Source organism: Neovison vison, chromosome 6, assembly GCF_020171115.1.
Source record: "Neovison vison isolate M4711 chromosome 6, ASM_NN_V1, whole genome shotgun sequence".
Classification (NCBI taxonomy): Eukaryota; Metazoa; Chordata; class Mammalia; order Carnivora; family Mustelidae; genus Neogale; species Neogale vison.
The window spans coordinates 158447435-158474041 of NC_058096.1; the positions used below are offsets into that span (position 1 = coordinate 158447435).

General features: G+C 47.4%; 1 protein-coding gene across 1 annotated transcript; it reads left to right on the plus strand.

The window, feature by feature from the left end:
• The first annotated feature begins 1432 nt into the window (after window positions 1–1432).
• Window positions 1433–26180, plus strand: DCLK3 (doublecortin like kinase 3). The gene is made up of 4 exons (XM_044255201.1): window positions 1433–3049; window positions 19354–19486; window positions 23258–23425; window positions 25568–26180. The coding sequence occupies exons 1-4, from the start codon at window positions 1643–1645 to the stop codon at window positions 25759–25761; spliced, it is 1902 nt and encodes a 633-aa protein (XP_044111136.1). The 5' UTR covers window positions 1433–1642; the 3' UTR covers window positions 25762–26180.
• The last annotated feature ends 427 nt before the right edge of the window (window positions 26181–26607 follow it).

Genomic DNA, 26607 nt, shown 5'->3' on the forward strand with positions numbered 1-26607 from the left:
ATGTCTTGTTTTATTCAGTTATACAATTTATCAGGAAATACATTGAGAATGAGTACATTTTCATTCACTATTAAAGTTCTGAACATTAATATGACTTCGGTTTCTTTCTTTCCTTTTTTTCTCCCTTAATATTGGGAAGAAAAACCATTCAGAGAAGAAAGTTTCTGTACCTACACTGAAACTCCTTTCAACTTCATTTCTCTTTCCCTTTCCTTCCCTCCCTTTTTCTCTTTCTTTCTGTCTTTTACTCTTTCTTCTCCTCTCCTTCCTCCCTCCTTCCTTCTCTCCCTCCCTCCCTCTCTCTCTCTCTCTCCTTCTTTCTCTTCCTTCCTTCTTTCTTTTTTTGGGACCCTAAGAAATACCTACTATGTAATGCTGGTCCATGAATTCTTGTGAGGTCAAGTAAATTCTGCCTTACCAATATATTACTACCAAAATGATAATTATCATACAAAAGATATTGAGACTGTAAAGACAGTATTAATAATTGGTCATTACTGTGTCCTTACTGTGTGCCAAACACTCCTTTAAGTGAACTGTAATTAGTTTCCCATTTGCTCTTCACAAAAATGCTGCAAGGAAGGTGTTCTCATTCCTACTTCCTAGATGAAAAAACAGAAACTTGAGTAATTTGCCCACATTCACATCAGCAGCCAATGGCCATGCCGGGATTCAAATCCAGATCTGCCTTAAAGTCTGTGGGTCATCACCTCTTCACAGCCTCACCTCACCTCGAGTGAGTTCAAAGTCAAGCTGAGAAAACTCTTCTTGGCAGAGAAGTGGGTGAGATTTGGGTTCTTTAAGGTTCCAGAAGGGTTTGACCTCTTGTTGGTATTTCCTGGGCATTGAAGCTTAGACCTTTTTATCCCAGTTGTATATCCCTGAACGCTTACTTCAGGGTAACAGAAGTCATGTTTCCAGGGTCAGGCCTCACCTAGTGAGGACTCCCATGGTGTGGCGCATACTGGGGGCCCCTGGGAGGCTCAGAGGAGCCATCGGGCCCAACGAAGCCTTGTTCTGCATTCCTTATCTCTTATAGGGGAGACTGGGGATGAGACCCAAAGTGCACAGGCTCCAAGATTTCAAGCAGATCCTCAAAGACCACACTTAATATAAAACCATGATAGGATCAGTGACCTTCAGTAAAGCTTTGGCGAAGGCCAAAGGGCTCTTTGAACCCATCATGACTGACGCTGTGTTGTATTTTCCTCTTGCAGGACATCGAGGCCTGTGTGACCATTCTCTGAAATCTTTAAGCTCAAGAATCACGGAGCGGAAGCTGCAGGGCACATGGCTGCCTGCTGGCCGAGGGAATCTGGAGAAACCACTGCTGGGGCCACGCGGCTCCGTAGTGCCTGTGTTCAGCCCTCAGAGTGGCCTCCACTCCGTCCACGCTGAGAGTAGTACTCTGAAGCCCAGGGTGGTGACCGTGGTGAAGCTGGGTGGGCACCCCCTCCGGAAAATCACTCTGCTCCTCAACAGACGGTCCGTGCAGGGCTTTGAGCAGCTCTTGGCCGACATCTCAGAGGCCCTGGGCTTCCCCAGATGGAAGAACGATCGCGTGAGAAAACTCTTTAACCTCAAGGGCAGGGAGATCAGGAGTGTCTCGGATTTCTTCCGGGAAGGGGATGCTTTCATAGCCATGGGCAAAGAGCCGTTGACGCTGAAGAACATTCAGGTAGCTATAGAAGAACTGTACCCCAGCAAAGCCCGGGCGCTGACACTGACCCAGCACAGCCGAGCCCCTTCTCCCAGGCTAAGAAGCAGGCTTTACAGCAGGGTCCTGCGAGGGGGGCACCACTGTGGGGAGACGGAGACTGCCAAGAGCTGTGGGGAGGCTGCCCGGTCCAAGGCAGCCAGCAGACATCAGGGAAAGGACCCTGCGGAGCCAGCGCTGGGGGACAGGGCCAGGCCGCAGAAGAAGTGGGTCGGGGGAAAGTGGGACCCCGAGCCCGGCAGCAGACCGCCCAGGGAAGCTACTCTGGAGAGACCTGCGAGTGGAGAGAAGCACCAGGGCGTGGAGATCGAAAGGACCTCTGGTGAGATCATCCGATGTGAGAAGTGCAAGAGGGAGCGGGAACTCCAGCAGGGCCTGCAGAGGGAGCGGCTGTCCCTGGGGACCAGCGAGCTGGACCTGGGGAAGTGCCACAGGTATGATGCCTCGGAGAAGCTGGTGAGGACCAGGAGTTGCAGGAGGTCCCCAGAGGCCCACCCTGCAGCCGGGGAGGAAGGGTGGAAGGGCGAGAGCCACAGGAGCAGCCCCAGGAACCCCACTCAGGAGCTGAGGAGGCCCGGGAAAAACCCGGACAAGAAGGAGGACAGAGACCTCGAATGTCAGGAAGGTCATGCTCAGGCAGCCACCAAAGCCAAGCGGGAGCTTGGGGAAGCCCAGCCGGTCAGAGAGGAGGGGTTGCGGGACGTGAAGAGGGAGGCCAGGAGCGCCTGCAGGAACAGGCCGGGTGGCTGGCAGCCCAGGGAGCAGCAGGCAGAGCCCGAGGCGCTCCCCGGGCCGCGTGGGGCCGAGCAGGACGCAGACCGGGAGAAGCAGCCCTGTATGCAGGCGTCAGGGGCCAGGAAGCCGGCCACTCGCGGGGAGAGGGAGCCCAGGGGCGGCCGGAAGCGGCGACCGGCGGGCCTGCTGGCCACAGACGTGCACAAGCACTACGAGGCGGGCCGCGTGCTTGGGGACGGCAACTTCGCGGTGGTCAAGGAGTGCCGGCACCGCGAAACCCGGCAGGCCTACGCCATGAAGATCATCGACAAGTCCAAGCTCAAGGGCAAGGAGGACATGGTGGACAGCGAGATCCTGATCATCCAGAGCCTCTCGCACCCCAACATCGTGAAGCTGCACGAGGTGTACGAGACGGAGGCGGAAATCTACCTGATCATGGAGTACGTGCAGGGCGGGGACCTCTTTGACGCCATCATCGAAAGCGTCAAGTTCGCCGAGCGCGACGCCGCCCTCATGCTCATGGACCTGTGCCGGGCGCTGGTGCACCTGCACGACAAGAGCATCGTGCACCGGGACCTCAAGCCGGAAAACCTGCTGGTAAGCCCCGGCTGCCGGGTGGTGGGGAAGCGTGCCTCCTGCGCTGTTAACCCCACATTCTGAAACACGGCCTTCATGTCATTTTAACAGTCTTGTGCCAGGATTTAAAACTCTGGTTTTAGGTCATAAGTTGTTGAGACCTGTGGGTGTCGATGAAATTATTGAAAAAACAACCTTTTAATTAATTAACTAATTAATTAATTTTTGGGCAAACTTTCAATTTAAATAAAATGGGAAATGCCTCCTCATTCTTGGGGGAATGATGCTTCTGCCTTGACCGTGCCCGGGTGCACTTAATTTCTTGTGCATTTACCTCTGGCAATTGCGGGACCAGCAGGACCAGCAGGTACCAGCAGGAGCTGTCCCTGTGGGCATTGAATCACCCTCCCATGGAAGCACCCTCTGGCCTTTTGAAGAGAACCTCTTGTCAGGGGGTGAGAGGCTGCCTCTGGAGTCAGATAATCTGGCTTTCTTAGTTACTTGCTGTAGGATAAGTTTTTCACATCTCTGGGCCTTGGTGTCCTTATTTATAAAACAGAAATATTAACAGTTCTTGTCTGACTCGGTTGAAGGAGGACGTCTGGGAGCTGGCCTGGCATTCACACTTCAGCTGCGGGGTTTTCCTGTTGAAAATAGATGGTCTCACGGAGTGCCAACATCAGATGAGGACACTCTGTGACCTTGATGGTCAAGGCAAAAACAAGACCCCTTTATAATCATGTCCAAATGCAGATAAAACCAAGATTTTCCAAATCACACGTAAGACCACACATCCCCTTTTGGCTACTGTGAGTGACTGCCTCACTTTATTCCTCCTACCTTCTTGGTAAGAATTATTGAAACACCCCATTGTAGAATTACCCTCATTTCTGACAGTAGCCAATTTGGAGCAAAACCCTGCTTTCTTGAGCCCTCCCCCAAATCACCTAACAACCCCAATCTTAAAGTCCTTTGACAAAATCTTATTTGAATTCCTGGATCCCAGTGGTGTGCCTTCTCTTTTGTTGCAGTGAGTGAGTAAACCCAGCGCTCCTGAGCTGCAGGTGTGTTCTTGGTGGTCTCTGTTCACGTGGTCACTCTCTGGCACCTTTATCGCACAATTTTTTTTCAAGATCTTATTTATTTATTTGAGAGAGAAAGAGACAGAGACAGAGAGGGAGAGTACGAGTGGAGGGAAGGGCAGAGAAAGGGAGAAGCAGACTCTCCAATGAGCGGGGAGCCCAATGCGGGGCTTGATCCCAGGACCCTGGATCATGACCCAAGGTAAAGGCAGAAGCTTCACCGACTGAGCCACCCAGGCGCCCCATCCCACTTTCTTCTTAGCCCTGATCACCTCCCGATACATTCCCTATTTATTCTTCCTTTTCTTTTGTCCTCTTACAGGAAAGACAGTTCCATGACAGCAGGCACTTGGTTTTGTTCAGACTTTACCCCAAAACCCAAACAGTTCTGTCACATGGCAGACCATCTTTAAATAGTAGTTAGATGAAGGAATGAATTCAGACCAGAGTATGCTGCCTGCCAAACAGCCAGCATTCCACCCGTGGCACCGACCATCATTGTTACCACTTTAGAAATGCCTCTGATATTAAGGTCACTATCGCAAGCAGGAATCCAGAGCTAGATGGCCGTAGATAGAGCACCAGTGAATGGGGAAAATGATCTCATGAGCCACATTTTTTTCTTCTTTTTGGCAGGGCTTTAGCCTGTTTTCCTAAATTTCATGCCTATAGACCCAGCCTAGGAACATCATTCCACGGTATATTCATCCGTCTGTAACCTGCTCCCACAGGCAAACAGAAATACCAAGTGAATGAAACGAATTATCTAGTGAAATGAAGTCTGTGTTGACCCCTCAGTCCAGCAACCTTGTTTTTGCCCAAATTGGTAGACCTGAAGAAGCCGTTTGACCGGTTTCCTGAGAGGTCTGAAAGATGACTGCATGTCTCCCTTTGAAAAAAATTCATTTCTGCATTAGCTGAGTGTTCTTCATCCTTTCTTCAATTTCTTTTGATTGTTCCTGTGTTCTGGGTCTGAGCCCGGGCATTCTCCACGTGTGGTGCACTGTGCGCAGTTGATAACGCACATGCTGGAATGAGCCTTGGATATTTTCAGCGAATTGTCTCAGCAGAAGAGGTTCTGGTTAGAGGCCTGGGTGTTCTCCCTGAGCTGCACAGTTTGGGCGTGTGCCTCGTCAAGCATTATAAGAGTCCTACAAGCTTTGGGTGTGTGCAGTGAGATAAGGTATCCTCTAGGATTGTCTTCTTTTGGGACAGGCATCTCAGCTGGCATTTTCTCAGCCAGGTCCCTGGACCAGTGTGTGGAGCCAGCTTATCTGCTGGGCCATGGAGGCTCTCACTTATGTAATGGGATTCACTTGTCAGCGGTTTTTAAAATGAAGGCATGGGTTTGGATCTCATGGCAAAGTTTACTTGAGGAATTAGAGAAACTGCAGGGACTATGTTTAGTATGGACAAGCTGACTGCCTTTGAGAGGTCATTTGACAACTCTGCGTGGATTTAAATGTCAGGACGTGTGTGTCTTTAGTGTCCTTAAGGGCAGTGAAGTGGGTATGTGCCTGTACCTGCGCGCGGGCTCGTGTGTGTGTGTGTGTGTTTTCTGAGAGAGGGGCGCAACAGCGGAGGAAGTATAATTTTTCAATCTTAATACATGAGTTATTTATTGGTGTTGATTGTAACTTATATTTAGACCCTTTTCTCTGATTTCAAAGGAAGCCCACTTTTTTCTTTTTTACCTTTTTCTTCAACCCCCCCACCTTGTGGTGGTATGGCTCCTTCAGAAATTGCAAAAAAGCTCCACATCTGAGTCATCTTCGGTGAAATAAGCGAATCTCTTTTCTGTGCCGTGGATCGTTTGTCTGCTTGCATTGATCAAAATGAAAAGGCCTGTCACATTTATAAGTCACGTTAGTCCTTTTTCTGGGTAAGTAAAGTCCAACATAATGTTGTGTCAAGTCTAAATTCTCTTTAATGTCAGTGTTTACGGCTTTTCAGACAGAGTTCTGATAGCACTGGATTTGGCAGTGGGTTCATTGTCTGGGCTTAGAAGGGTGTCATCTCTCAGCTTGCTGGTCTGATAAACACTTCACCAACTTGCTTGATCTGCTAAGACTTATTATTAGCGAATACCACTGTGATGACCACTGTCCCTCAGTGAATGAATGAATGAATGATTTTCCTTCAGTTGCCTTTAATTTAGTGTTTTCTTCTTGTGCTGAGCTTTGTATTATCAAAGTGATTGTTTGGTCACTGTCCGTATTAAGACCTGACTTTGCTAAACTTAGGAAGGTGATTTCACGTTAGAGCTAATATCTGACTACATGAGTGACTCTAACTGTTGCTGCTTTTAGAGACTTTCTGAATGTGCAAAGAGGTCCTTACGAATACAGCAAGCTTATCACGTTATTTTAATCAACAGAAATATCTGTGTCTAATAATTGGGCCCCGGGGTACAATTTTAGGTCTATATTGCTGAGTTTATCTATTTCTACTGATCACATTTCCTGATAAGATGCTAGCACTCCTCTTCCCTTTGGATTACTTCGACTCCTGAGATCTTGCAAAAGAAGTTTTAATTACGAGAATTTCCAGCTTGCAGAAATGTTAATTGCTTCTTCTGCCAGTGTGTGCTCCCTTGGTGGGGCTGGAAGGCGCCGTGTGGTGTTGACGGGGCCCTGGGAGGAGAGGAGGGGGCGGACAGGAGCCCGAGAGGAGAGGATGATGACAGCAGCCCACACAGGGTGGGAGGTAAGCAGGCCAAGCTCCCGATGGCCAGCCGCTGAGATGCTGTGTATGGCAAAGAAGGCTGAGCAAGTGAGTGGGGGAAGACCCTGAAGAGAGGTCAGACAGGAGCAAGGTCATTTGAGACCATCTGTCGCAGAGGAAGTGCAAAAGAAGGGACAGGTGCCCACTCTAGAAACAGGCTGAAAGGAAGGGGATGGACAGGGAACTGTGACTGCCAAGTTCTTGGAGCAGAGACCCTTGGAATCCAGGGCAAACGGTGGTGGGCAGCTGGGGGGACAGGTCACAGCTCATCAAGGATAAAGGTGGTACTCTTTCTGGCCTCTCGTGGGCTCTGGGAAGGAACAGACTATTCTAGGTTTTTAACTGCTGAATGCAGCTAGGACAGGGCAGTGACTGACGTCCCCAAGGCTGGTAAGGAAAATCTGGAAGGATAATAAATGGCCCAACACACTCCTGGCCATTCTCCCTCAAAAAGAAGCCTATTCAGTCATTTTGTTAATTTTAATTCTCTAGGTTCTTTTCTCCATGTCTACTTGGATGCACAAGAAAGACTCATTGCTTAGTGCCGTGAGCAGTGCTGTGGTACACAGTTCTCCCTGGCCTGCATGACTTATCTTTTTCCAGCTCCAGTTTCAATTTCCTTTCCCCTTAGCATCTAAGACAGAGGCATCCGGGGCCTCTCCTTAGCGGTCCAAGTACTCATGAATGCCCTTAAGTGCCAATTGCATTCACTAAACATTTGGCGCCTATGAAGCACATCTTGTTAAGGTATTCTTAACAAAATCAAGAAATGGGCATTTTACCCATAACATGAAATCACTAAAGAAAAAGTGCAGTGAGGCAAGCCTTTTGGTCATTGGCCGGTATCGATCAAGTTTGTGGGAAGACAGGTTTATGAGAGATCATCTCAAGAATCCCAGGTGGGGCGCCTGGGTGGCTCAGTGGGTTAAGCCGCTGCCTTCGGCTCAGGTCATGATCTCAGGGTCCTGGGATCGAGTCCCGCGTCGGGCTCTCTGCTCAGCGGGGAGCCTGCTTCCCTCTCTCTCTCTCTCTCTCTGCCTGCCTCTCTGCCTGCTTGTGATCTCTGTCAAATAAACAAATAAAATCTTTAAAAAAAAAAAAAGAATCCCAGGTGAATTCCAGCAGGACCCACCAGAGTTAAGACTTTAGGTTTATGTCCGTGAGAGTGGCTCGCTGTCTGCGTTTTAACAGTTTCCAGGAAAATAAAAAGTATCCATATGGTCATTGAACCCACATATTGTCTAAGGCTTGACCACACAGCCAGAAGTTTCAGGAAATTTCTTAAAGTCTTCAAAATTCTAGATACTAGGTCATTTTGAAAACTGAGGTTTTCTTCTGTTTGTTCCTTTTGAAAGAGCCACCTCCGCAAAGGTGGGTGTCTGGTAATTTACTGTCCATCAGGAATTACCAGCAACAGAGACAACTTTTAAGCACGATGGAAAATGTTGTTAAATCACTTCTAAAATTGTGACTGCATTCGGGTCCTTCAGTAAAGGTAAAGAAGAGTGAGCTGCTAATGTCCTCCTCATGCCTGTGTTCATGTGTGTTGTTGCTGCTCTGAGAGTGATTTCTTGTGATCCATTTGAAGATCTAGGATTCAGTTTCTTAAAAATTAAAAAAAAAAACCCTGTATTTTCAAAATGCCCTTAATCTGAGGAAGCAAATTGGTAAATCCCTTCAACGAGTGTCCAGGGTCTAAGATCTGGTTGTCTAATTGTAGTAATCTGAAACCCTGGTTCTGTTTCAGCTTCTTCTGGATGTCCTACATGTTAGGGGTCATGTGAGGATATGGAGAGGAAGGAGGAAAGGAAGGGAGAGAGGGAGGGAGGGAGAGAGGGAAGAAGAAAGGGAGGAAGAAAGGGAGGGAGAGAGGGAAGGGAAGGGAAGAAAGAGGGAAGGGAGGAAGGAAGGAGAGGGAGAGATGAAAACAGATAAAGCACAGAGGTAGAGATGGGGAGGGGAAAACTCAGCTGTGGGTCTTACTTCTCCCACTGCCTCCTGCATTAAACCCTGCCAATGTGACTGTAATGTTCCTACCGAGCCTTCTGGCTAAGGACTCTATAGAACTGGGCATTCTGTGTGGATGCGGATACACTGTTGATCCCTTCCCCGCCTTTAATTTTTAACTGCCATTTTGGGCAAGGAGACTCCACTTTTCCGTATCAAGACAAAACTCTTAAAATCACTTACAGTTAGTCGGCTAGAATATATAGAATCAGGTTGAAAGACTATTTGTTGAAGAATCTCATGTGGGCAGCGCGCTCAGACATTTGACCCCAGGAGCCTTTTCAAGATGGTAAATTTTCCGTGTGGGAACCACCTCTGACGTTTTGACCTTGTCAGATCCCAGGACACCCCTAAAGGCTCGTGAATAAGTGATGGTGACCGTGACAATAGTAATTCTGTTGGTCATAACTTTGGCTTCACTGGGTAGGACCTTGACCTTGGGAATTTGGATAAATTATGTGCACGGCCATACTGGGGTGGACTTGGTGACTTATGTCAGGACCTTACCTTTCTGGGAAGGAGCTGGAAGCAGAGGTATAAAGCCGTGTGCCCGTGGAGATACTGTCTGCATGTTGGCACCCAGAGGGGCAAGGAGTTGTAAGGGCTGAGGAGAGGACAAGGGCAGGGAGAAGACACCCTTACGGGCTCTCCCGGTAGCTGAGCTACCTCCCAGCTGCGGGGGCACCACGTGACTGACAGTGGGGTAAATCAGCACTTCTTAAACTGCCACGTGCATGAGAATCTTGATAAGGTGTAGGTGCTGATTTAGTGGGTTTGGGAAGGGCCTGAGATGCTGCATTTATAATAAGCTCCAGGGGGATGTTGATGGTCTGCCGAGCACACCTTGCGGAGCAACAATGAAGACATCTCATTGTCTCAGTGACCAGAAGCTGGAGACAGGTGGTTACAGGGGTGGTTAACGGAGCAGGTCAAAGATCTCAAGGCAGTTGCTGCCGTCTCCCTCAGGGACCCCAAACGTCTACACCAGATGCCCACTCCAAGGATCACATTGTCGCACTCAAATAAATGGCAGGGAAAGTGGGGGGTGGACTGCTGTGGGTGTCCTCCCTTCCCATCATGGCAGGAACGCTGGCTCTGGGGCTCCTCACACGCACCTTCTCTATCTCATTGGTCAGGGTGGGTCCCTCAGCGTGGGGCTGGCTCAGAGTCATTTCGGGGGTGGGTCATTGCTGCCACGTCCTCCTCACTCTTCTCCCCGTGTCCACTGTGGGGTCACGGGTTGCTTACGAGTCCTCTTTCAAGAGATCTGGGGGGACTGCTGGATGTAGGACAAATGTGGGAGACTACAGCTTTCAGGAATCCATAGATAAGAAGTGCCTGCCACTCCCCCTACTGTCCTACTCCTCCCCCTGTGCTGTCTTATCTATCTATCTCTCTGTCAAGTAAATAAATAAAATCTTAAAAAAAAAGAAAACAAACCTTGTTTTCTCCACATCCCCCTTCAGCTACTACCCCACTTTTATGAACTACACACATACCCTCCCCAAGGTGTCTGTTCGCCCTGTTTGTAGTTTTCCACGTTAGATTCCATCCTGAACTCCAGGTGAGTTCTCATCCCCATACGGTGCCACCCCACACCCCTTCCCTGTCACAAAGATGGGGCCGCCGCTGGCCCAGCTGCTGGTGGCAGGAATCTCAGTTGCTCCGGAGCCCCTTTCTTAACTTTCCCCATTCACAACTTCTCTTTGCCTTAGGATGACACTTCTCACCTCCATTCCTCTACTCGAGACCAAGCCACCACCATCTCCTGCTGGGACTATGGCAGTGGCCTCCTCACTGGTCCTCCCTCTTCCTCTAAAGGCCATCTTCCTCCCAGGAGCCTAAGTGATTCCCAAATATAAATCAGACCCTATAACTCCTGTGTTCAGAGTCATCACTGGCTTTCTGTCACACTCAGGATAATAGCCAGGTACATTTCTCCAAGGTCCTGCATGATGTGGCCTCTGGCTTCTTCTCAGAGCTCTACTTTGTGTGCTTACCCCTTTACCCACTCCATTCTTGCCCCTACTTGCATGCCTCTGGACCTTTGCACTTGCGATTTCCTCTACCTGAAAAGCTTTTCCCTAGGATTTGAATATGGCTCACCCTTGATTTTTTTAAAATTTTATTTTTTTAATAAACTTATAATGTATTATTAACCCCAGGAATACAGGTCTGTGAATCACCAGGTTTATACACTTCACAGCACTCACCATAGCACATACCCTCCCCAATGTCCATAACCCCACCCTCACCCTTGATTTTTTTCAGATATTATTTTCTCAGTGAGTCCTGCCTTACCACTCCATTTAAAATAGCAACTCCGGGTGCCTGGGTGGCTCAGTGGGTTAAGCTGCTGCCTTCGGCTCAGGTCATGATCTCAGGGTCCTGGGATAGAGTTCCGCATCGGGCTCTCTGCTCAGCAGGGAGCCTGCTTCCTCCTCTCTCTCTCTCTGCCTGCCTCTCTGCCTACTTGTGATCTCTCTCTGTCAAATAAATAATAATAAAAAAATAAATAAAATAGCAACTCCTGCTGCTGTCAGTTTTAGCACTGTCCGGTCGAACTTTCTGTGATCATGGAAATATCCTGTCTCTGCACTGCCCAGTACAATGGCCACTACTATGCGGACACCTAAAATGTACCTTGGGTGTCTGAGGAACTGAACTTTAAATTTTGTTTAAAATAACCACATGTGGTTATGGGAAACTATACCAGACAACACAGCCTTTATTTCACTTTTTCTTTTCTTACCACACTTATCACTGCATATTCGTTTGAATATTATTTATTAATAGAAAGAAGGTTTTATAAGAGCAAGGACTTTACCTGCCTGTTTTATCCACTATTCCTAGTACTTAGAATGATACCTGCCAAACCATAGGCATCTAAGTATTTGTTGGGTAAATATCAGATGTTAATTAGCTAGAAAAGTACTGGGATGAAGGCTTGTCATTGGCCTGTTATGACAGGTCCCAGGGAAGACTTCATTTCAGCTGGTGTTTTCAATCATTGTTTTGTCTTAGGATGTCTTTTTTTTTTTTTTAAGATTTTTTTTCCAATTTATTTATTTTCAGAAAAACATTATTCATTATTTTTTCACCACACCCAGTGCTCCATGCAAGCCGTGCCCTCTATAATACCCACCAACTGGTACCCCAACCTCCCACCCCCCCCGCCACTTCAAACCCCTCAGATTGTTTTTCAGAGTCCATAGTCTCTCATGGTTCACCTCCCCTTCCAATTTACCCAAATTTCCTACTCCTCTCTAATGCCCCTTGTCCTCCATGCTTAGGATGTCTTTTGCTGTCGAAACATAAGTTGATTCTAGGCATTGGTATTTCAGTGTGAGTTGGTTTCTAAGATTGTAAAGCCCTCATAGCCAGTTGCAAATGGAACCGTGGAGGGAAAAGGCTGGAAGGACCATGATAGATCAAGTAAGGTGTAGGCTTAACCACATCTGAATTTGGGAGTGGGGGGGGGGTCAAGGGGGGGGGTTGCCTCCTGTTTGGTGTATACTCTGCTGCCATCTTCTGTTCAGAGATGAACATTGCAAGATCAGATTTAAATTGAGGTACCGTTGAAGGACAGGAGGTTGTTAATTGTTCAGAAAAATAAAGATTCCTCTTGAAGCTTTGGGGCCCTCCAGATGTTGTATGGGTGCTTATGTGAATAACAGAGACCACCGGATTCAAATAGGGAACTGGTGTGCCTGGAAAAGGAGGTGATGGATGCAGACGGCTCAGCAGTCTTAACAGTGCCGTGTGAATGCATCTCTAACACCCTTGCAGTTGGAGGGCAGCTGAAAACAGAGCCCCGGAAGGAACATGACCCTGAGCAGTGGGTGACAATGGGCCAGAAAATAGAGAAATAGACATGTGGGTGAGAAAGTTCAGATGTGCGCACGGGGGCTGTGGGCGGGCCCTAGCCAAACCTGGCCCATGAAGGTGTTGGGGAGAAAACAACCCTTTTGTCTCCACCATCCTGGATTCTTGGGCAGGACCCTGGAAATTAGGTCGACAAAAGACAGACTAATAAGAGAAAAACAGACGGAGGTCATGAACGCAGCACACACACATGGGAGGAACTCTGGGATGGAAACTCAAACAGTAGTTTGAATTTGGGGCTTTATAGAGTTTCTTAAAAAAACAATAAATTTTTAGAGAAGTGACAAGATAAAGGGAAAAGGGTTTCTAGGCTTTTAGGGGCAGCAAACTGTGGCAAGTAAAATAATGGGAAAACGAGTAGAAAATAGGAGTTGTTTAATAATCAGTATTTCAAAGTGGCCTAATTTGGGGTGGCATGTTCTGATCCCCTACAAAGAATTTTTGAGGAAGGGGCATCAGAATGGGACTCTGGGTGTAGTCCTACTGGCTGTCTTTATGGCAACCCAGTGTTCCATCCACCGAAAAGCCTGAGGTCCACTGTCCTGATCAAATCACATGTGGCATGTAGTGTTCATTTCTGGGCATTCTTTGTTAAAAGAGGCATCGAGCATAACAAATAGCATGGAGGACAAGGGGCGTTAGAGAGGAGTAGGGAATTTGGGTGAATTGGAAGGGGAGGTGAACCATGAGAGACTATGGACTCTGAATAACAGTCTGAGGGGTTTGAAGTGGCGGGGGGGTGGGAGGTTGGGGTACCAGTTGGTGGGTATTATAGAGGGCACGGCTTGCATGGAGCACTGGGTGTGGTGAAAAAATAATGAATACTGTTTTTCTGAAAATAAATAAATTGAAAAAAAAAAAAAAGAGGCATCGATGAAATGGAGATCATCCAGAACCTGGCCATGCATCAACCTGGGGTCTTGTTGACATGTAGGTTCTGGTTTAGTGGGTCTGGGCAGCCTAGATCTCTAACCGGCTCCCAAGCAATGTTGGTGCTTTTGGATCAGGCAGTGAACTTAGTGTAGGAAGGAGCGAGAAGGAGCGATGATCAGAAGATTAGGTCTTATCAGGATCAATTGATGGATCCTCGGATGTGAAGTTAGAGACACCAGAGATGACCTGGGGATCATGAGTGTGTCTTTCTTCAGTACCCTCCCAGAGGGCGGACTTGGACAACCGTGTAGGGGGTGGGATTTGGAATCAACATAGGGGTGAAACTCCTCACACGTTAAACTGGCCACAAACGGGATGAGCTGCTGGATGAAGTTGTGGGATCTCTTCCATGTTGGGATTTCAATCAGAGGTGAACAGTCTTTGGTGGGAGGGTGTTTTACACAAATTCCTGTCTGGGAGGAAAAGCTGATGGTTTCAGAAGTCCCACAAGGACTAGGAGGAAGAGTTATCCTGGGAGGATGTCACTGATTTGATTTCACGATTAAGAGAGAAATTGCTCTGTTGCCATGAATGGAAAGTGTATGTTGAAACAAAACGAAACAAAACTCACACAGTCAGTGCAGGACCTTAAATGCAACTAAGCTGCTCATGTAGATGAGAGACCTTGAGTCGTGCTGATGGCCCCGAAGGATGTGACGTCCCTACTGTGAGCAGAAGCTGAAGACAGCAGAGATGAAAACACCGGTGGTCTCCAGCCACTTTCTGGAAGGGAAAAACAACTCCCCAGAGCTCAGCCAGCCCCGGGGCTGAGTGTCTGCTGTGTGGGGTGACCTGGGGATTATCCTGAGACAGAGGAGCAAGATGAAACCCTGAAGAGAACAAAAGGCAGGATAATAGGGAATAGTGTAAACACGGCTTTGGTGTTTGGAAATGCATGCATTAGCATCTGGACAGTAAACCTAAAAAAAGTGCAAAACAAGAGACTTAGTATCCCCCAGGTTGAATCTGCTGGTCTTTCAGTGGAGCCAGGGTTTGGAGTTGGGGGGTTTCTCTGAGGAAAGGACTAGCTTGTTTCTTCTCATGGGAGCACATTTTATTTTGGTGTATCAAGGCTGCCAGATGCTTTTCCCGCTGATCATTTGGTTGGGAGAATGCAAATATTGGTGGGGGACACATTTTTTCAGCAATTACCTAGCAAATGTGGTTAACATACATGGTCCAGCTGGAAACTCGAGGCACCACACCACTATTTTCTGTACTTCCCTTCCAAACCCAATTTTCTAGTCTAAGTTATTCTCATCATTACCTCTCTGTCTCGTTCTGGGCTCTGTCTGTCTTGCTGTGCAGACCACAGCCGATCGCACTTTTGTCTGCATCTGTGACTTTCCCTCCAGTTAGGTTAATTAGGGAGACATCGATTGGGTTGCCCTGCGGTAACTCAGACTCTGTAATTAAGACACATTCTGCTTCCAGAGATGTAAGCTCACTGGCAGAATCCAAAGCAAGTGCAGAGAACTTTCTCTTATATGGGGAGACCAGGAAGTACGTGCACTGCAATTTTGGGTGTTGCTGTGCCCATGGCTCTATTGGGGTACAGGGAGAGCCGGAGTCTTCCTATTGCCTTCGGCCCCCTTAAAGGCACTGCTAGGAACATTGGGAACCTTTTTCGTTCCACTAGAGATGTGAGAGCATCTACCTGCAGACAAGTTGATAATTTCTCCTATAGGTGGTCCCAAGGAGCCTCTCTCCTGGGTGCTGTCAGATAGTGTTGTCCCTGTTTAATTGTAGCTCAGTAATTAATGGCTCTACTCACTTTTGCCGGGAGCATTCAGCTTCTGTGATGAGATGCAGGGCAGGCAAGAGTTGGGAGGGGAGTGGAACTTTCACAGCAGAGGATGGACCAGTGCCCTGCCCATATGGGGGCCTTCAGTTTGGGTAAGGAAGATTATCAAGAGCAACCTGCCATACTTCTCATTTTGTCGGAAGTCAGTTCTGATCTTTCCGATCCTCCTTTACAGAGGCTAAAATAATAGGGTTTACTTAACATTTCTGTCTTGCTTCTTAGGAGCTGGGTGCTGTTTATCTCACCTTACAAATGTTAATTCATTAAATTCTCACCATGCATCTCCTCTGCATCTCACTTTACAGATGAGGAAGTAGAGGCATAGAGAGGGTTTCTTAGCCAGTTAGTTACACCAGTAAATGTAACTACTTAGCCAGTTACACCAGTAAATGGTGAGCTGGAGTCTGCTGGTGGTGGGTCTTTAAAGTCTGTGCTTGTAACTGGTATGTGATACTGAGTCTTCCCGCAAAGGATTATTTCAGTGCGGGACATGAGGAAGCCGCCCAGAGTCCCCCTCCAGCAGAGCCAGTGACAGGTGGGTCTGGGGCAGGCCCGTGCCGGGAAGGGGCAGAGCCAGTCACCTCAAACTTGATTTTACCGATTTGTTACCCAAAGGGCTCTTGCCATCAATCCTGCAGGTGGTGCTGGGTTCGGGAGGGGTCCCTCCAGGGGGGAGCTTGGCTCTCTGTTTCTGGGGGCAATTCTGCTGCATGGCCAGCATGCCCAGGGCACTGGCTGGCTGTCTGGGTTTCAAGACAGTCATAGGGGCTGTAATTATTTTTTTTTAAGGGGAAAATAAAAGTTTTGTTGAGAACGTGCCTTGAGAACCCCAAGTGTAGATTTACTTAATCTCATATTTAACAAAATTTATATTTTAATTAAAACCTTGCATTAATTTCTCCCCCCTCCCAGCTTTCCTGGGCTGTGATTGACAAATAAAGTTGTGATATATTTCAAATGTACACCAAGATGATCCAATACGTGTGTCCATTGTGGAAGGATTTCCACACTCTGGTCAATTTCCACGTCCTTCACCTCATAGAGCTGCCTTGTTTTTGTGACTTTTTTCTCATAAGGATGTTTAAGATCTCTCTTGGCAGATTTCAAGTACACAATGAAGAATGATTAACTGCAGTCACCATGTTGTACCTTGGATTCCCAGAACGTATTCGTCGTAGATCTAAATGTTGATACCCTTGGACCACCACCTTTCCCCAGTCCCTGGTGACCACCGTTCTACTCTCTGTTTCTTGGATTTGGACTTTTCTCTGTTTTTTTTTAAGATTCCACTCTTCTCTCTGCCCTCTATGGATAAATTCCGCTCTGGGCCTGAGACCTTGACAGCCCCCAGCTTTGTCCTTTCTGTTGGGAGGAAAGGTGCCAGGCAGGATGTGACAACAGGTGTCGTGTGGGCTGCACCTTTCCCAAGAGGCAGATGACAGGGGGGAGGAAAAGATGCCACACTTGCAGAATCCACCACTCAAAGCTCTGTGCTAAAGATCGCGTGGGCTGCTTTCTGTGAACATGAGATCAGAATGATGGGTGGCAAGACTGCTAAAGGGGCTTGCAACGTCTTCCCCGTAGGGAACCAGCATCTTCCTGGCTTGCACAGACCAGGTACCAGGAGCGGCTGTCTGGCAGTGGTGGAGAGCAGGGGTCCGCCACTGGGGCCCAGAGCTGCTTCAGCCAGAGAGCTGGAAGCAGGCAGGTATCGCTGGGCTGTGCTTTGCTTCCTGCCTCCCAGGAATGAGGGGCATTGGAATGCTTTGGCTTGTGCCTTTATTTCTTGCTGTCCTGAGACTGGGCCAAGGTGAGACTCGTAGGGGGATGGCTGCTGCTCTGAGTCTTAACTCTCTCTGAGGTTGGGAGGTCAGACCGCCCGTGGGTCACCCTTCTACCTTACTTGTTTGGGTACCAACTAGCGCTGAAGAAGGTTGGAATTTTTTGTGGCCAATGATTTAACCTTTCCCTGGAGTGGAAAACCGCCTGCGTAGCATGGAAGAAACAATGTATCCTTCACTAACTGCAAAATATGCTAGGTTTGCTCCCTTGCTGTTCGTTTTTATGTGAAATATAACGTATCTTTACTTTTATCATGTCTTGCATGGTGGTGTAAGTACCTGCTAGGCTCACCTCTTGAGATTTGTTTCCTTTAGGGAAGACCCACCACTTCCTAACACATCATTCAGCAGGTAGATACCTTGAGGGTGATGGGGACAGGGCACACTAACTGGGCCTTGGGAACTGGTTTACCAACAAGCAGAAAGCCAGTCACTGGGATTTGTTTGAAAGAATGAGATTTGGGTGGGATCCATTCTTTTTTTTTTTTATTTTAAGATTATTTATTTATTTATTTGACAGAGATCACAAGTAGGCAGAGACGCAGGCAGAGAGGGATGGTTAGGAAGCAGGCCCCCTGCTGAGCAGAGAGCCCAGAGCGGGGCTCGATCCCAGGACCCTGAGATCATGACCTGAGCCGAAGGCAGAGGCTTTAACCCACTGAGCCACCCAGGCGCCCCTGATGGGATCCATTTTGACGATGACCAAGGAAGACAGGGGTTCTCCGTCTTCATTTCAGAGTGAGGGTAGCTGTCTTTTTGGTGCTCTAAAAATGGCTGATTTTCCCTTTCTCTAAAACTTGGGGGAAGTGGGGTCTAAAGAATCAGAGCTAACGTCTTTCACCTTCATGCAAAAACATCGACAGAACCCAGTCTGTTAGTTCTCATGTACAGCAGTCAATCCTGGTTTGGTAGCACTGGTTCCATTGTAGGTGCAAACAAGGACAACTACCTCATCCTGGTTTGCCTGAGGCTATCCTAGTTGTTTGTTTTTATTTTTGTGTTTTTTTTTTTTGCCTCTTTTAAGGTTTTATTTATTTATTTGAGAGTGGGGGAGAGGCAGAGGGAGAAGAGAATGTCAAGCAGACTCCCCGATGAGCTCAGAGCCTGACACTGGACTTGATCCCACGACCCTGAGATCATGACCTGAGCTGAAATCAAGAGGGAGATGCTTAATGGACTGAGCAACCCAGGCCCCCAGAGATTGTCCTAGTTTTAAAAATGATAATCTCACTTCCTGGGAGCCCTCCAGTCCCTGGTGGCCTGGGACTGTTGGTTACCTTAGATGAGGACTTTGCAGGGTAGATTATGGACCTTGATTGGAACTCCTGACAGAAGCTTTATTGCTGAATATTATCACCTCCCTCCTTTTTAAAAGGAGGCTTAGATGAATAAAGACATCTGTCCAAGACCATCCAGAGGCAACTCTTAGATTTGGAAATAAAGACCCCTGGTCTGTTTGGTCCTTAATGCCTCCCCCAGCCCCCAAATTAGGGTCTATACCTAGTGTTTCTCCACTGATTGTTTACTTTGTCCTTTTAATTCCTAGTTTTTTCCCCTTCTTTTTTTTTCTTCTGCCCAATTTCGTATCCCCCAGAGGGATTCTTGAGACCTCACTAATGTTAGTCAGTTCTCAAAATATCATCGATCCTTGTTCTAATTCAGCGGTGCCCGATAGAAGTTTCTGCAATGATGGAAATGTTCTTTATTTCCACTACTCAATAAGGTACCCATTAACCATCAATGACTCTTGAGCACCTGAAATGTGACTAGTGCCTCTGAGAACCTAAATGTTTAATTTGATACAAATTTTAATACCCATCTGTGGCCATAGGGCACTTCTGCAGTGGACAACACAGCGAGTCTAACTCATTGGTGTTTTACTTGAAAATGTGAGAATCCATCACTGAAATCAGGTTGGGTTTATCAACTACAAGCTCGAGGAGGTTTATCTCTTTGCTTATCCTGAACTTGCATGCTTGTTGTCTCATTAGTTTTTCTTTTTTGTTCTCATTACAATTTGGATGATTTGGAGATTTTGTTTTTTTACAGGTTCAGCGAAACGAGGACAAATCTACCACCTTGAAACTGGCTGATTTTGGCCTCGCAAAGCATGTGGTGAGACCTATATTTACTGTGTGTGGGACTCCGACTTACGTAGCTCCTGAAATTCTTTCTGAGAAAGGTAGGCGTTATACCTTGCTCCATCGGATCTGGCTCACTTACTAGCAAATGTCTTATTTTTACAATTTGATATTTTGTATTTTTCAATATGGAGCAGTCAAAAATCTCAGAGTTGGCACCAGCCTTCCACTTGAATTTTAATAGGAATATTTGAAGAAGATCTTGACCAAAGCATGTGGACATTTTCCTCATCTGGGCTGCCCTTACAGAGGAGGGATTGTGTGTGTGTGTGTGTGTGTGTGTGTTGGCAGAAGATTGAGATAAAAGATGGTGGAGAATTACCCAGGGAACTCAAGAAAGCAAGGCCATTTGTGCCACTGACCCATGGCTACCTCTAATGGGAAAAATTTGTAGCAGATCTTATAGTAATTGGCTTGAAAACCCCTCCACCAACTTTGCATTTAAAGGAACGGGGTAATAAATGATTACTATTTATTACCAGTTTATATATTATATGAAGATGAACTTCATTATATGAAGATGAACTGTTTTAGTGACACATTCTATAAAGTACATAAAAAGGAAACTGTTATTATTATTGTATGGCTCTAAATACTGTTCAGCCCAGGGCCTGAATGACTGTTTAGCCACTGTGGCACTTTGGGAGAAATCAGTATAGGTGCCATATGTGAGATGGGAAAGCTCGGGATGGGTTGTAGTGTTGGTGGAGAGAAGGGAGAGAGTTTCCCAGCAGGAGAAGCATCAGGGAAGGGAAGACAGGGAGACTGGACTATTCATGGAGGTTGGCTGGTAGAGCTGTTGAGAAGACTGATCTCAGTGTGGTAGAGGGAAATTCAGTTGGCTGACTAGGTTGGGTCTGGATTCTCTGCTACTGGGGAGGCTGAACAGAAGAATTTGGACTCAATGTGGCCAGCAGAGTGACCATGGCAGACAGGAGCATACTGAGCCATCATAGATATTTTAGCGGGGGCATCGATGCCCTGGATAGGAGAAGAAGGAAAGCAATAGTCTCCCTGAATGCTGAGGGAAACCACAGCCTTGGGGCTGATACTGACTAAGATAGGCTGCTGGAAAGCTCTTTTGGGGGATGGGGTGGGTGGGTTGAAACGTTGAACACATTGATTTGGTAGAGGTGTGACGATGGACACAGGGAGTTGTCCACTTGGCAGGGAGGTCAGGCCCTGGGCTGAGCGGGTGCTTTTGAGATTGCTCGACTCGGAAATGGCAACCCATGTGGGTGAGAGAGGGGGCGCCTCTTGAAGGGCCGCCAGAGACAGACTCTGAAGGGAGGCCCAGAGCTGGGGATGGAGATGGAAGGACAGTTTAGCAGGGGACAAGGCAGCGGAGAGGCAGGAAGAGGACGAGGAAAGTATGGTGCCACAGAGGTCGAGGGGCGAATTTCAAGATGGGAGGGCGAGCCAAGCCGAGAATGCTCTTGAGTGTGAAAGGCAGGACAGAGCTGAGGAAAGGTCAGTGAAGTTGGCCATAAAGAGGTCAACAGTGATTTATTTCTATTTTTTTTTTTGCCAATTTATCTTGTCACCATTGCTCTGGGGCTTAATAATGAATACCCAACTTCCCAATTATAGCTGCTGAGTGGCTTCCTTTCCCAAAGGTAAAAAGTTAGAGCGTGTTTGAAAATGTCCACGTGGCTGTTGCTGGGTTTTGTGAGGATGATTGGGGTGTACGTATCAAAAACCTTGACAGTGTATTATGTTCCGCATTCTATTTCTGGAAAGCTCTTTCGAGAATACAGTCAGAGATGTGCTCAAATATTTAATAGATTAGGATGTTCATCACAGAACTATGGTGTAAGAAAGTTAGTAAACACTTAGACTACAACATAAAGGATTCATTATATAAAGGGGATACTGACAGTTATTAGAAATCATAATTTTTTTTTTAAAGATTTTATTTATTTATTTGACAGAGAGAGAGCTCACAAGTAGGCAGAGAGGCAGAGAGAGAGGAGGAAGCAGGCTCCCTGCTGAGCAGAGAGCCCGATGCGGGGCTCGATCCCAGGACCCTGGGACCACGACCGGAGCTGAAGGCAGAGGCTTTAACCCACTGAGCCACCCAGGCGCCCCTAGAAATCATAATTTTGAAGAATTTTTAAAATATTCTTTATAGCAAATTCCTGTATAGGAAATGCCATGATGTATTAAGTGGATGAAATAGAGTATAAAATATGTCCAATGTGATCCTAATTTTGTTACAGGAAGTATCAGTGTGTGTGCGTGTGTGTTTGTGTTTGTGTGTGTGCACTCATGGGGATATAGCTAGTAATGTCAGGCTTTTTATAATCATAGGAGAGAGCCAGTAAAAATATTTTTTCAGTGCGAGAAGACAATGAATGACTAGGACAGAGAAGCTGCTGGGATAGACCAGGGCTTCTCGAACTATCTCTGGTGAAGGTTTTAAAATTTCTAATATAGTGTGGACCCACATGAAGTTCTGCCACACGGACGAGGTCACCGCTCATGCCACGTGTGACTCATCATGTGTATTTGACAACCCCTGAACTCTGCCCCGTACTCTGTTCAGTGAGACCTGTCCTTGACCATGCAGCTGGATGTCATGGCCATGCCCAGTTGCTATGAGTTTCCAAATGTTTACTTATGCTTTTTTTATCCCAGACCAGAAATAAAGGATTACAAACTGGCAGTTGTCTGAGGACCAAGCTTTGGGTAACACTGGTGTCGATCCCCCACTTGTAGGTGTTGGCAGCCAAATGCCCCCATGTGTTTATTATTTTTTTTATGGTGTTACATTAGTCATCATACAGTATATCATTAGTTTTTGATGCAGTGTTCCATGATACATTGTTTGTGTATAAAATCCAGTGCTCATTGTAATATGTGCCCTACTTAATACCCATCACGGGCCACCCATCCCCCCAGACCCCTCAGTTTATTTCCCAGAGTCTACAGTGTCTCATGGTTCGTCTCCCCCTCTGATTTCCCCCCTTCACTTTTTTTTTGCTTCTCCCAACGTCCTCCGTGTTATTCCTTATGCTCCACAAGTAAGTGAAACCGTATGATCATTGACTCCGCTTGACTTACTTCACTCAGCATAATCTCCTCCAGTCCCATCCATGTTGATGCAAAAGTTGGGTAATCATCCTTTCTGATTGCTGAGTAATATTCCTTTGTATATATGGACCACACCTCCTTTATCCATTCATCTGTTGAAGGGCATCTCGGCTCCAGATAATCAAGTCAAAAAATTGGCAGAAGACATGAACAGACACTTCTCCAATGAAGACATACAAATGGCTAACAGACACATGAAAAAATGTTCATCATCATTAACCATCAGGGAAATTCAAATCAAAACCACATTGAGATATCACCTTACACCAGTTAGAATGGTCAAAATTGACAAGGCAGGAAACAACAAATGCTGGAGGGGATGTGGAGAAAGGGGAACCCTCTTACACTGTTGGTGGGGAGGCAAGCTGGTGCAGCCACTTTGGAAAACAGTATGGCGATTCCTTCAAAAAAAAAAAAAAAAAAGAAATGAAAAATAGAGCTACCAAATGACCCAGCAATTGCACTATTGGGTATTTACCCCAAAGGTACAGATGTAGTGAAAAGAAGGGTCACCTGTACCCCAATGTTCATAGTGGCAATGTCCACAATTGCCAAGCAGTGGAAAGAGCCGAGATGCCCCCCCAATGTGTTTACAAGTGGCTCGCGCTTACTCAAAGCTGTGGTCCTCTGTTATGTAGAACTACAGTTCCCCATGTTTCTCTCCTCCTGTCTGATCCAGCCTGGTCTCAGTTTCCCTTGTGTCTCTGCCTGTCTCACAGGTTATGGACTGGAAGTGGATATGTGGGCCGCAGGCGTGATCCTGTATATCCTATTGTGTGGCTTCCCCCCGTTCCGCAGCCCGGAGAGGGACCAGGACGAGCTCTTTAACATCATCCAGCTGGGCCACTTTGAGTTCCTGGCCCCTTACTGGGACAATATTTCTGACGGTGAGACTGGCTTCCCCAAGCAGGAGACGAGGCGACGTTAGAGCTGGAGCCTGTCCTGGGTTCTGACTGCAGAGCTGGTTTTAGGGGCAGATGGGCAGAGGGCCCATCTCTGAACTGGGCATGGCGGGGGCTGTCGACCTGTACTTCATCCTTTGTTAACCGTGAGCTTCGTGTAGATTTATTTGTGTAGCACTCTGGGAAACAGGACTTGCTTTGGATTCAGTGAAGTCTGACCCCTGGTTGCAGTCACTGAATACTTTTCTTTAAGGCAGTGAAGGGAGCTCAGAACTGAAGAATATCAGAAATGGAAACCCTCATTTGGAGAGATTGCAGGCATCTTGTATATAGAAGTGCTGGGAATTGAGCAGACTGGGAATGCATATCTTCCTCCGTGAGCAGCTGGGGGTTGTGGCATGGTGTAGTTGGAGCTCAGAGGCTCTGGAAAGGGGGGGTAAAGGTCTTGGTTATCTTCAGTGGAGTAGAGGCTTGCGGGATCTTCCTCCTTTTTGGCCCTTCCAGATGCAGTCTTTCCCCTTTTTTGCTACTTATTTTTTGGTACCACTTTGCTACCCTTGTGAAATCAGGAACTAAATATTCAGGGGTTTTGAGTCTTGGAGTTTGGGGCTTAAAAGGTGAATAGGAGTGGTAACTTTATTTTCCCTCAATTTCTCCAACCATGTAATCTAAGATTAGTTATTGAACTGTGCTTCCCAGCCTCAGTCTCCTTATTTGGGGCTGGGGGAATGAGGCAAGGAAAAAGCTTAACCTCCCCCGCCGCCTTAAATAAGGTAGGGAGAGGGCTGGTGTGCTGCAGGGAGAGAGAGGGTCTTGAGCTGAGCAAGCCAATGGTGACTTGGGAATTGAAGGTCTAAAAATCATTTTAGAAAGTTATGGTGGCCCGTGCCTTGTGCCCTATGGCTTAGAGGACCCTGCTTCTCTCACACCCACCACACAGAGGGAGGGGACTCTGGAGCCAAGAACCCAGGGCCCCCCTTCTAGGTCACTTCATTAGAACCCCAGAATTCCCTGCTTGAATGATGCAGGCCCACTTTTGAGACTGAGGAGACCTCTTTACCCAGACACTTCCCGTAGTGCCTCCGGGGAGCCAAGGAGCCTCTGTTCAGAGGGGTAGAGAGAGCTTGGACCTGTTGGTGGGCTGTCCAGTTGTCCACACCAGTACACATGAGTCTGAGAATTCCCCGTTTAAACCTGACCCGCTCCCCACTGAGTCCTTTGAGGATCTGGACGGAGTGGTGCTGGTCGGGGTGGGTGCCGGGGTGCTTTGTTTGCAGAACTCACCCAACTGGAAGTGGGCGATGTAGGAGAGATCCAGGGGTTTCCGTGCTTAAGAGACGACTGGGCGGTGCTGTAGAGGGAGGGGCTGATGGCTGGGTAAGCTGCCGATCTTGAGCAGGAGTCATCCCCCAAGAGAGGTGTGTGTTTTCGTTTTCACCTGATTAAAAAGGATGCTCAGGGAGCTGGCCAGGGAGAGTCAGCAAGCCACAGAGACGTCGTTCCTCCCCCTTGCCTGCCACCTGGCCCAGCAGTTGCCAGAATCAGTCATGATCTTGGGCAGAAAATGGAATCCACTTTGAATTTGCGCTATTTTTTACTTAGGTTTCCTTCACATGTTTCTCAATTTTGTTAGTGTGAAGGCATATTTACCAACTTAGGAAGGAGATTGAACAGATTTTATTTAACAGCCCGATGATTGATTTCAGAATGTAAGATATGTAGACATATGGTATGTGGCCTCCATTTGTTCTCTTGTGAGGGGCGCCATGGATGTCTGGGGTGGGCCTGGCCCCCTGACTCTAGAAATGAACGGACACCCTCTAGAGCTGTGCTGTCCCAGCACAGTAGCGCCCCCCCAGCACCCCCCCCGCCACTTATGGCTATTGTGATTTAAATAAGGTCAATACAATAAAAATTCCGTTCCTCAGCCTGGGCAGCCATATTTCAGATGCTCAGTGGGTGGTGCAGACATGGAAGGTTCCCAGCATCACAGAAAGTTCTGTGGGACAGCGCCCTCTAGTGCGGGGCGCCCATATGGGTCTTTGTGATTTCGTTTGGGGACGGGACAGGCAAAATCAGAGCCCCGTGCATTTGTTTCATTTTCCCCTCCTTCTCTTCCTCCCACAGCTGCCAAAGATCTGGTGAGCCGGTTGCTGGTGGTAGACCCCAAAAAACGCTACACCGCCCACCAGGTCCTTCAGCACCCCTGGATTGAAACGGTGGGAAAGACTAGCACAGGGAGCCTCCAGAAGGAGGTGCCCCTCAGCAGCGAGGGCCACATCAGGAGCCAGCACAAGCGGTCAGCTGAGCAAGTCTCCTAGTCTCCGCCTTGGGTGCTATGCAGTTCCCCTCCTCCAGGGACAGAGACCGAGACAGAAATCCAGGATGCAGACGCCGGGAGGGCTTCTGCCCGTCGTTGGAGAATCAGGGGAAGGAGAGATGCTTAGTATATTTTAAAGCATATTTTAAAAAAATAAACTTGAGTCTTTATGTTAAATGTTATACCGTATTTTTAGATTTGTATATTTGAAGACTTTAATACATTTTTCCGGGGGTGGGGGGCGATAAGACGTCAGCAAGGACTTTTTGGTAACGATGCTGTGTTTTGCTTTCTCCTTGTAATCAAGTTCATGGCAAACAATATGAGTGGTGCTTACCAGGATCTAAACTCCCCCTGGGAGGATGAACAAGGTGAATCATGGTCTCTCTGTATTAATAAAATGTGCTCTAACTGACAGAAGCGGGTTGTATTCTGATGACTTCTTACTGCTGGTGAGGGGAACCAGGGAAGGCGAGTTTCGACATGCTTCCTAAAACCAATACGACTACATCTAAATGTTGTGACGGACACTTGGTTAAGAGGTAGGACCTGTTTATTTGGGATGTGCTGATCTTGCTGTCCAGCATTTACTGAAAATCTCCTCTGGTGCTCACAGAAAAATGGAAAGGAGAATTCATTGATTTATCCTTGCCCTACAACACTCCTTTATACTGTTTTTCAGCCGATTATCCCCGAGCCCGAGTCACTTCCACCTGAAGTTAGGCACTCAGGCTGTGGCTGTGTTAACGTTTTCCGATCACCAGGGAGTCATTTAGCGCATTAATATGTCAGCAGTGCCGTAAATGGATTACACTCAGGCTCCACGTTGCTCAGAGAGTTCAGGCAC

Coding starts and splice junctions, on each gene's coding strand:
- DCLK3 (XM_044255201.1), top strand. CDS start 1,643: ATGGGCAAAGAGCCGTTGACGCTGAAGAACATTCAGGTAGCTATAGAA. Junction 19,487..23,257: donor TGAAATTCTTTCTGAGAAAG/GTAGGCGTTATA, acceptor CCTGTCTCACAG/GTTATGGACTGGAAGTGGAT. Junction 23,426..25,567: donor CTGGGACAATATTTCTGACG/GTGAGACTGGCT, acceptor TTCCTCCCACAG/CTGCCAAAGATCTGGTGAGC.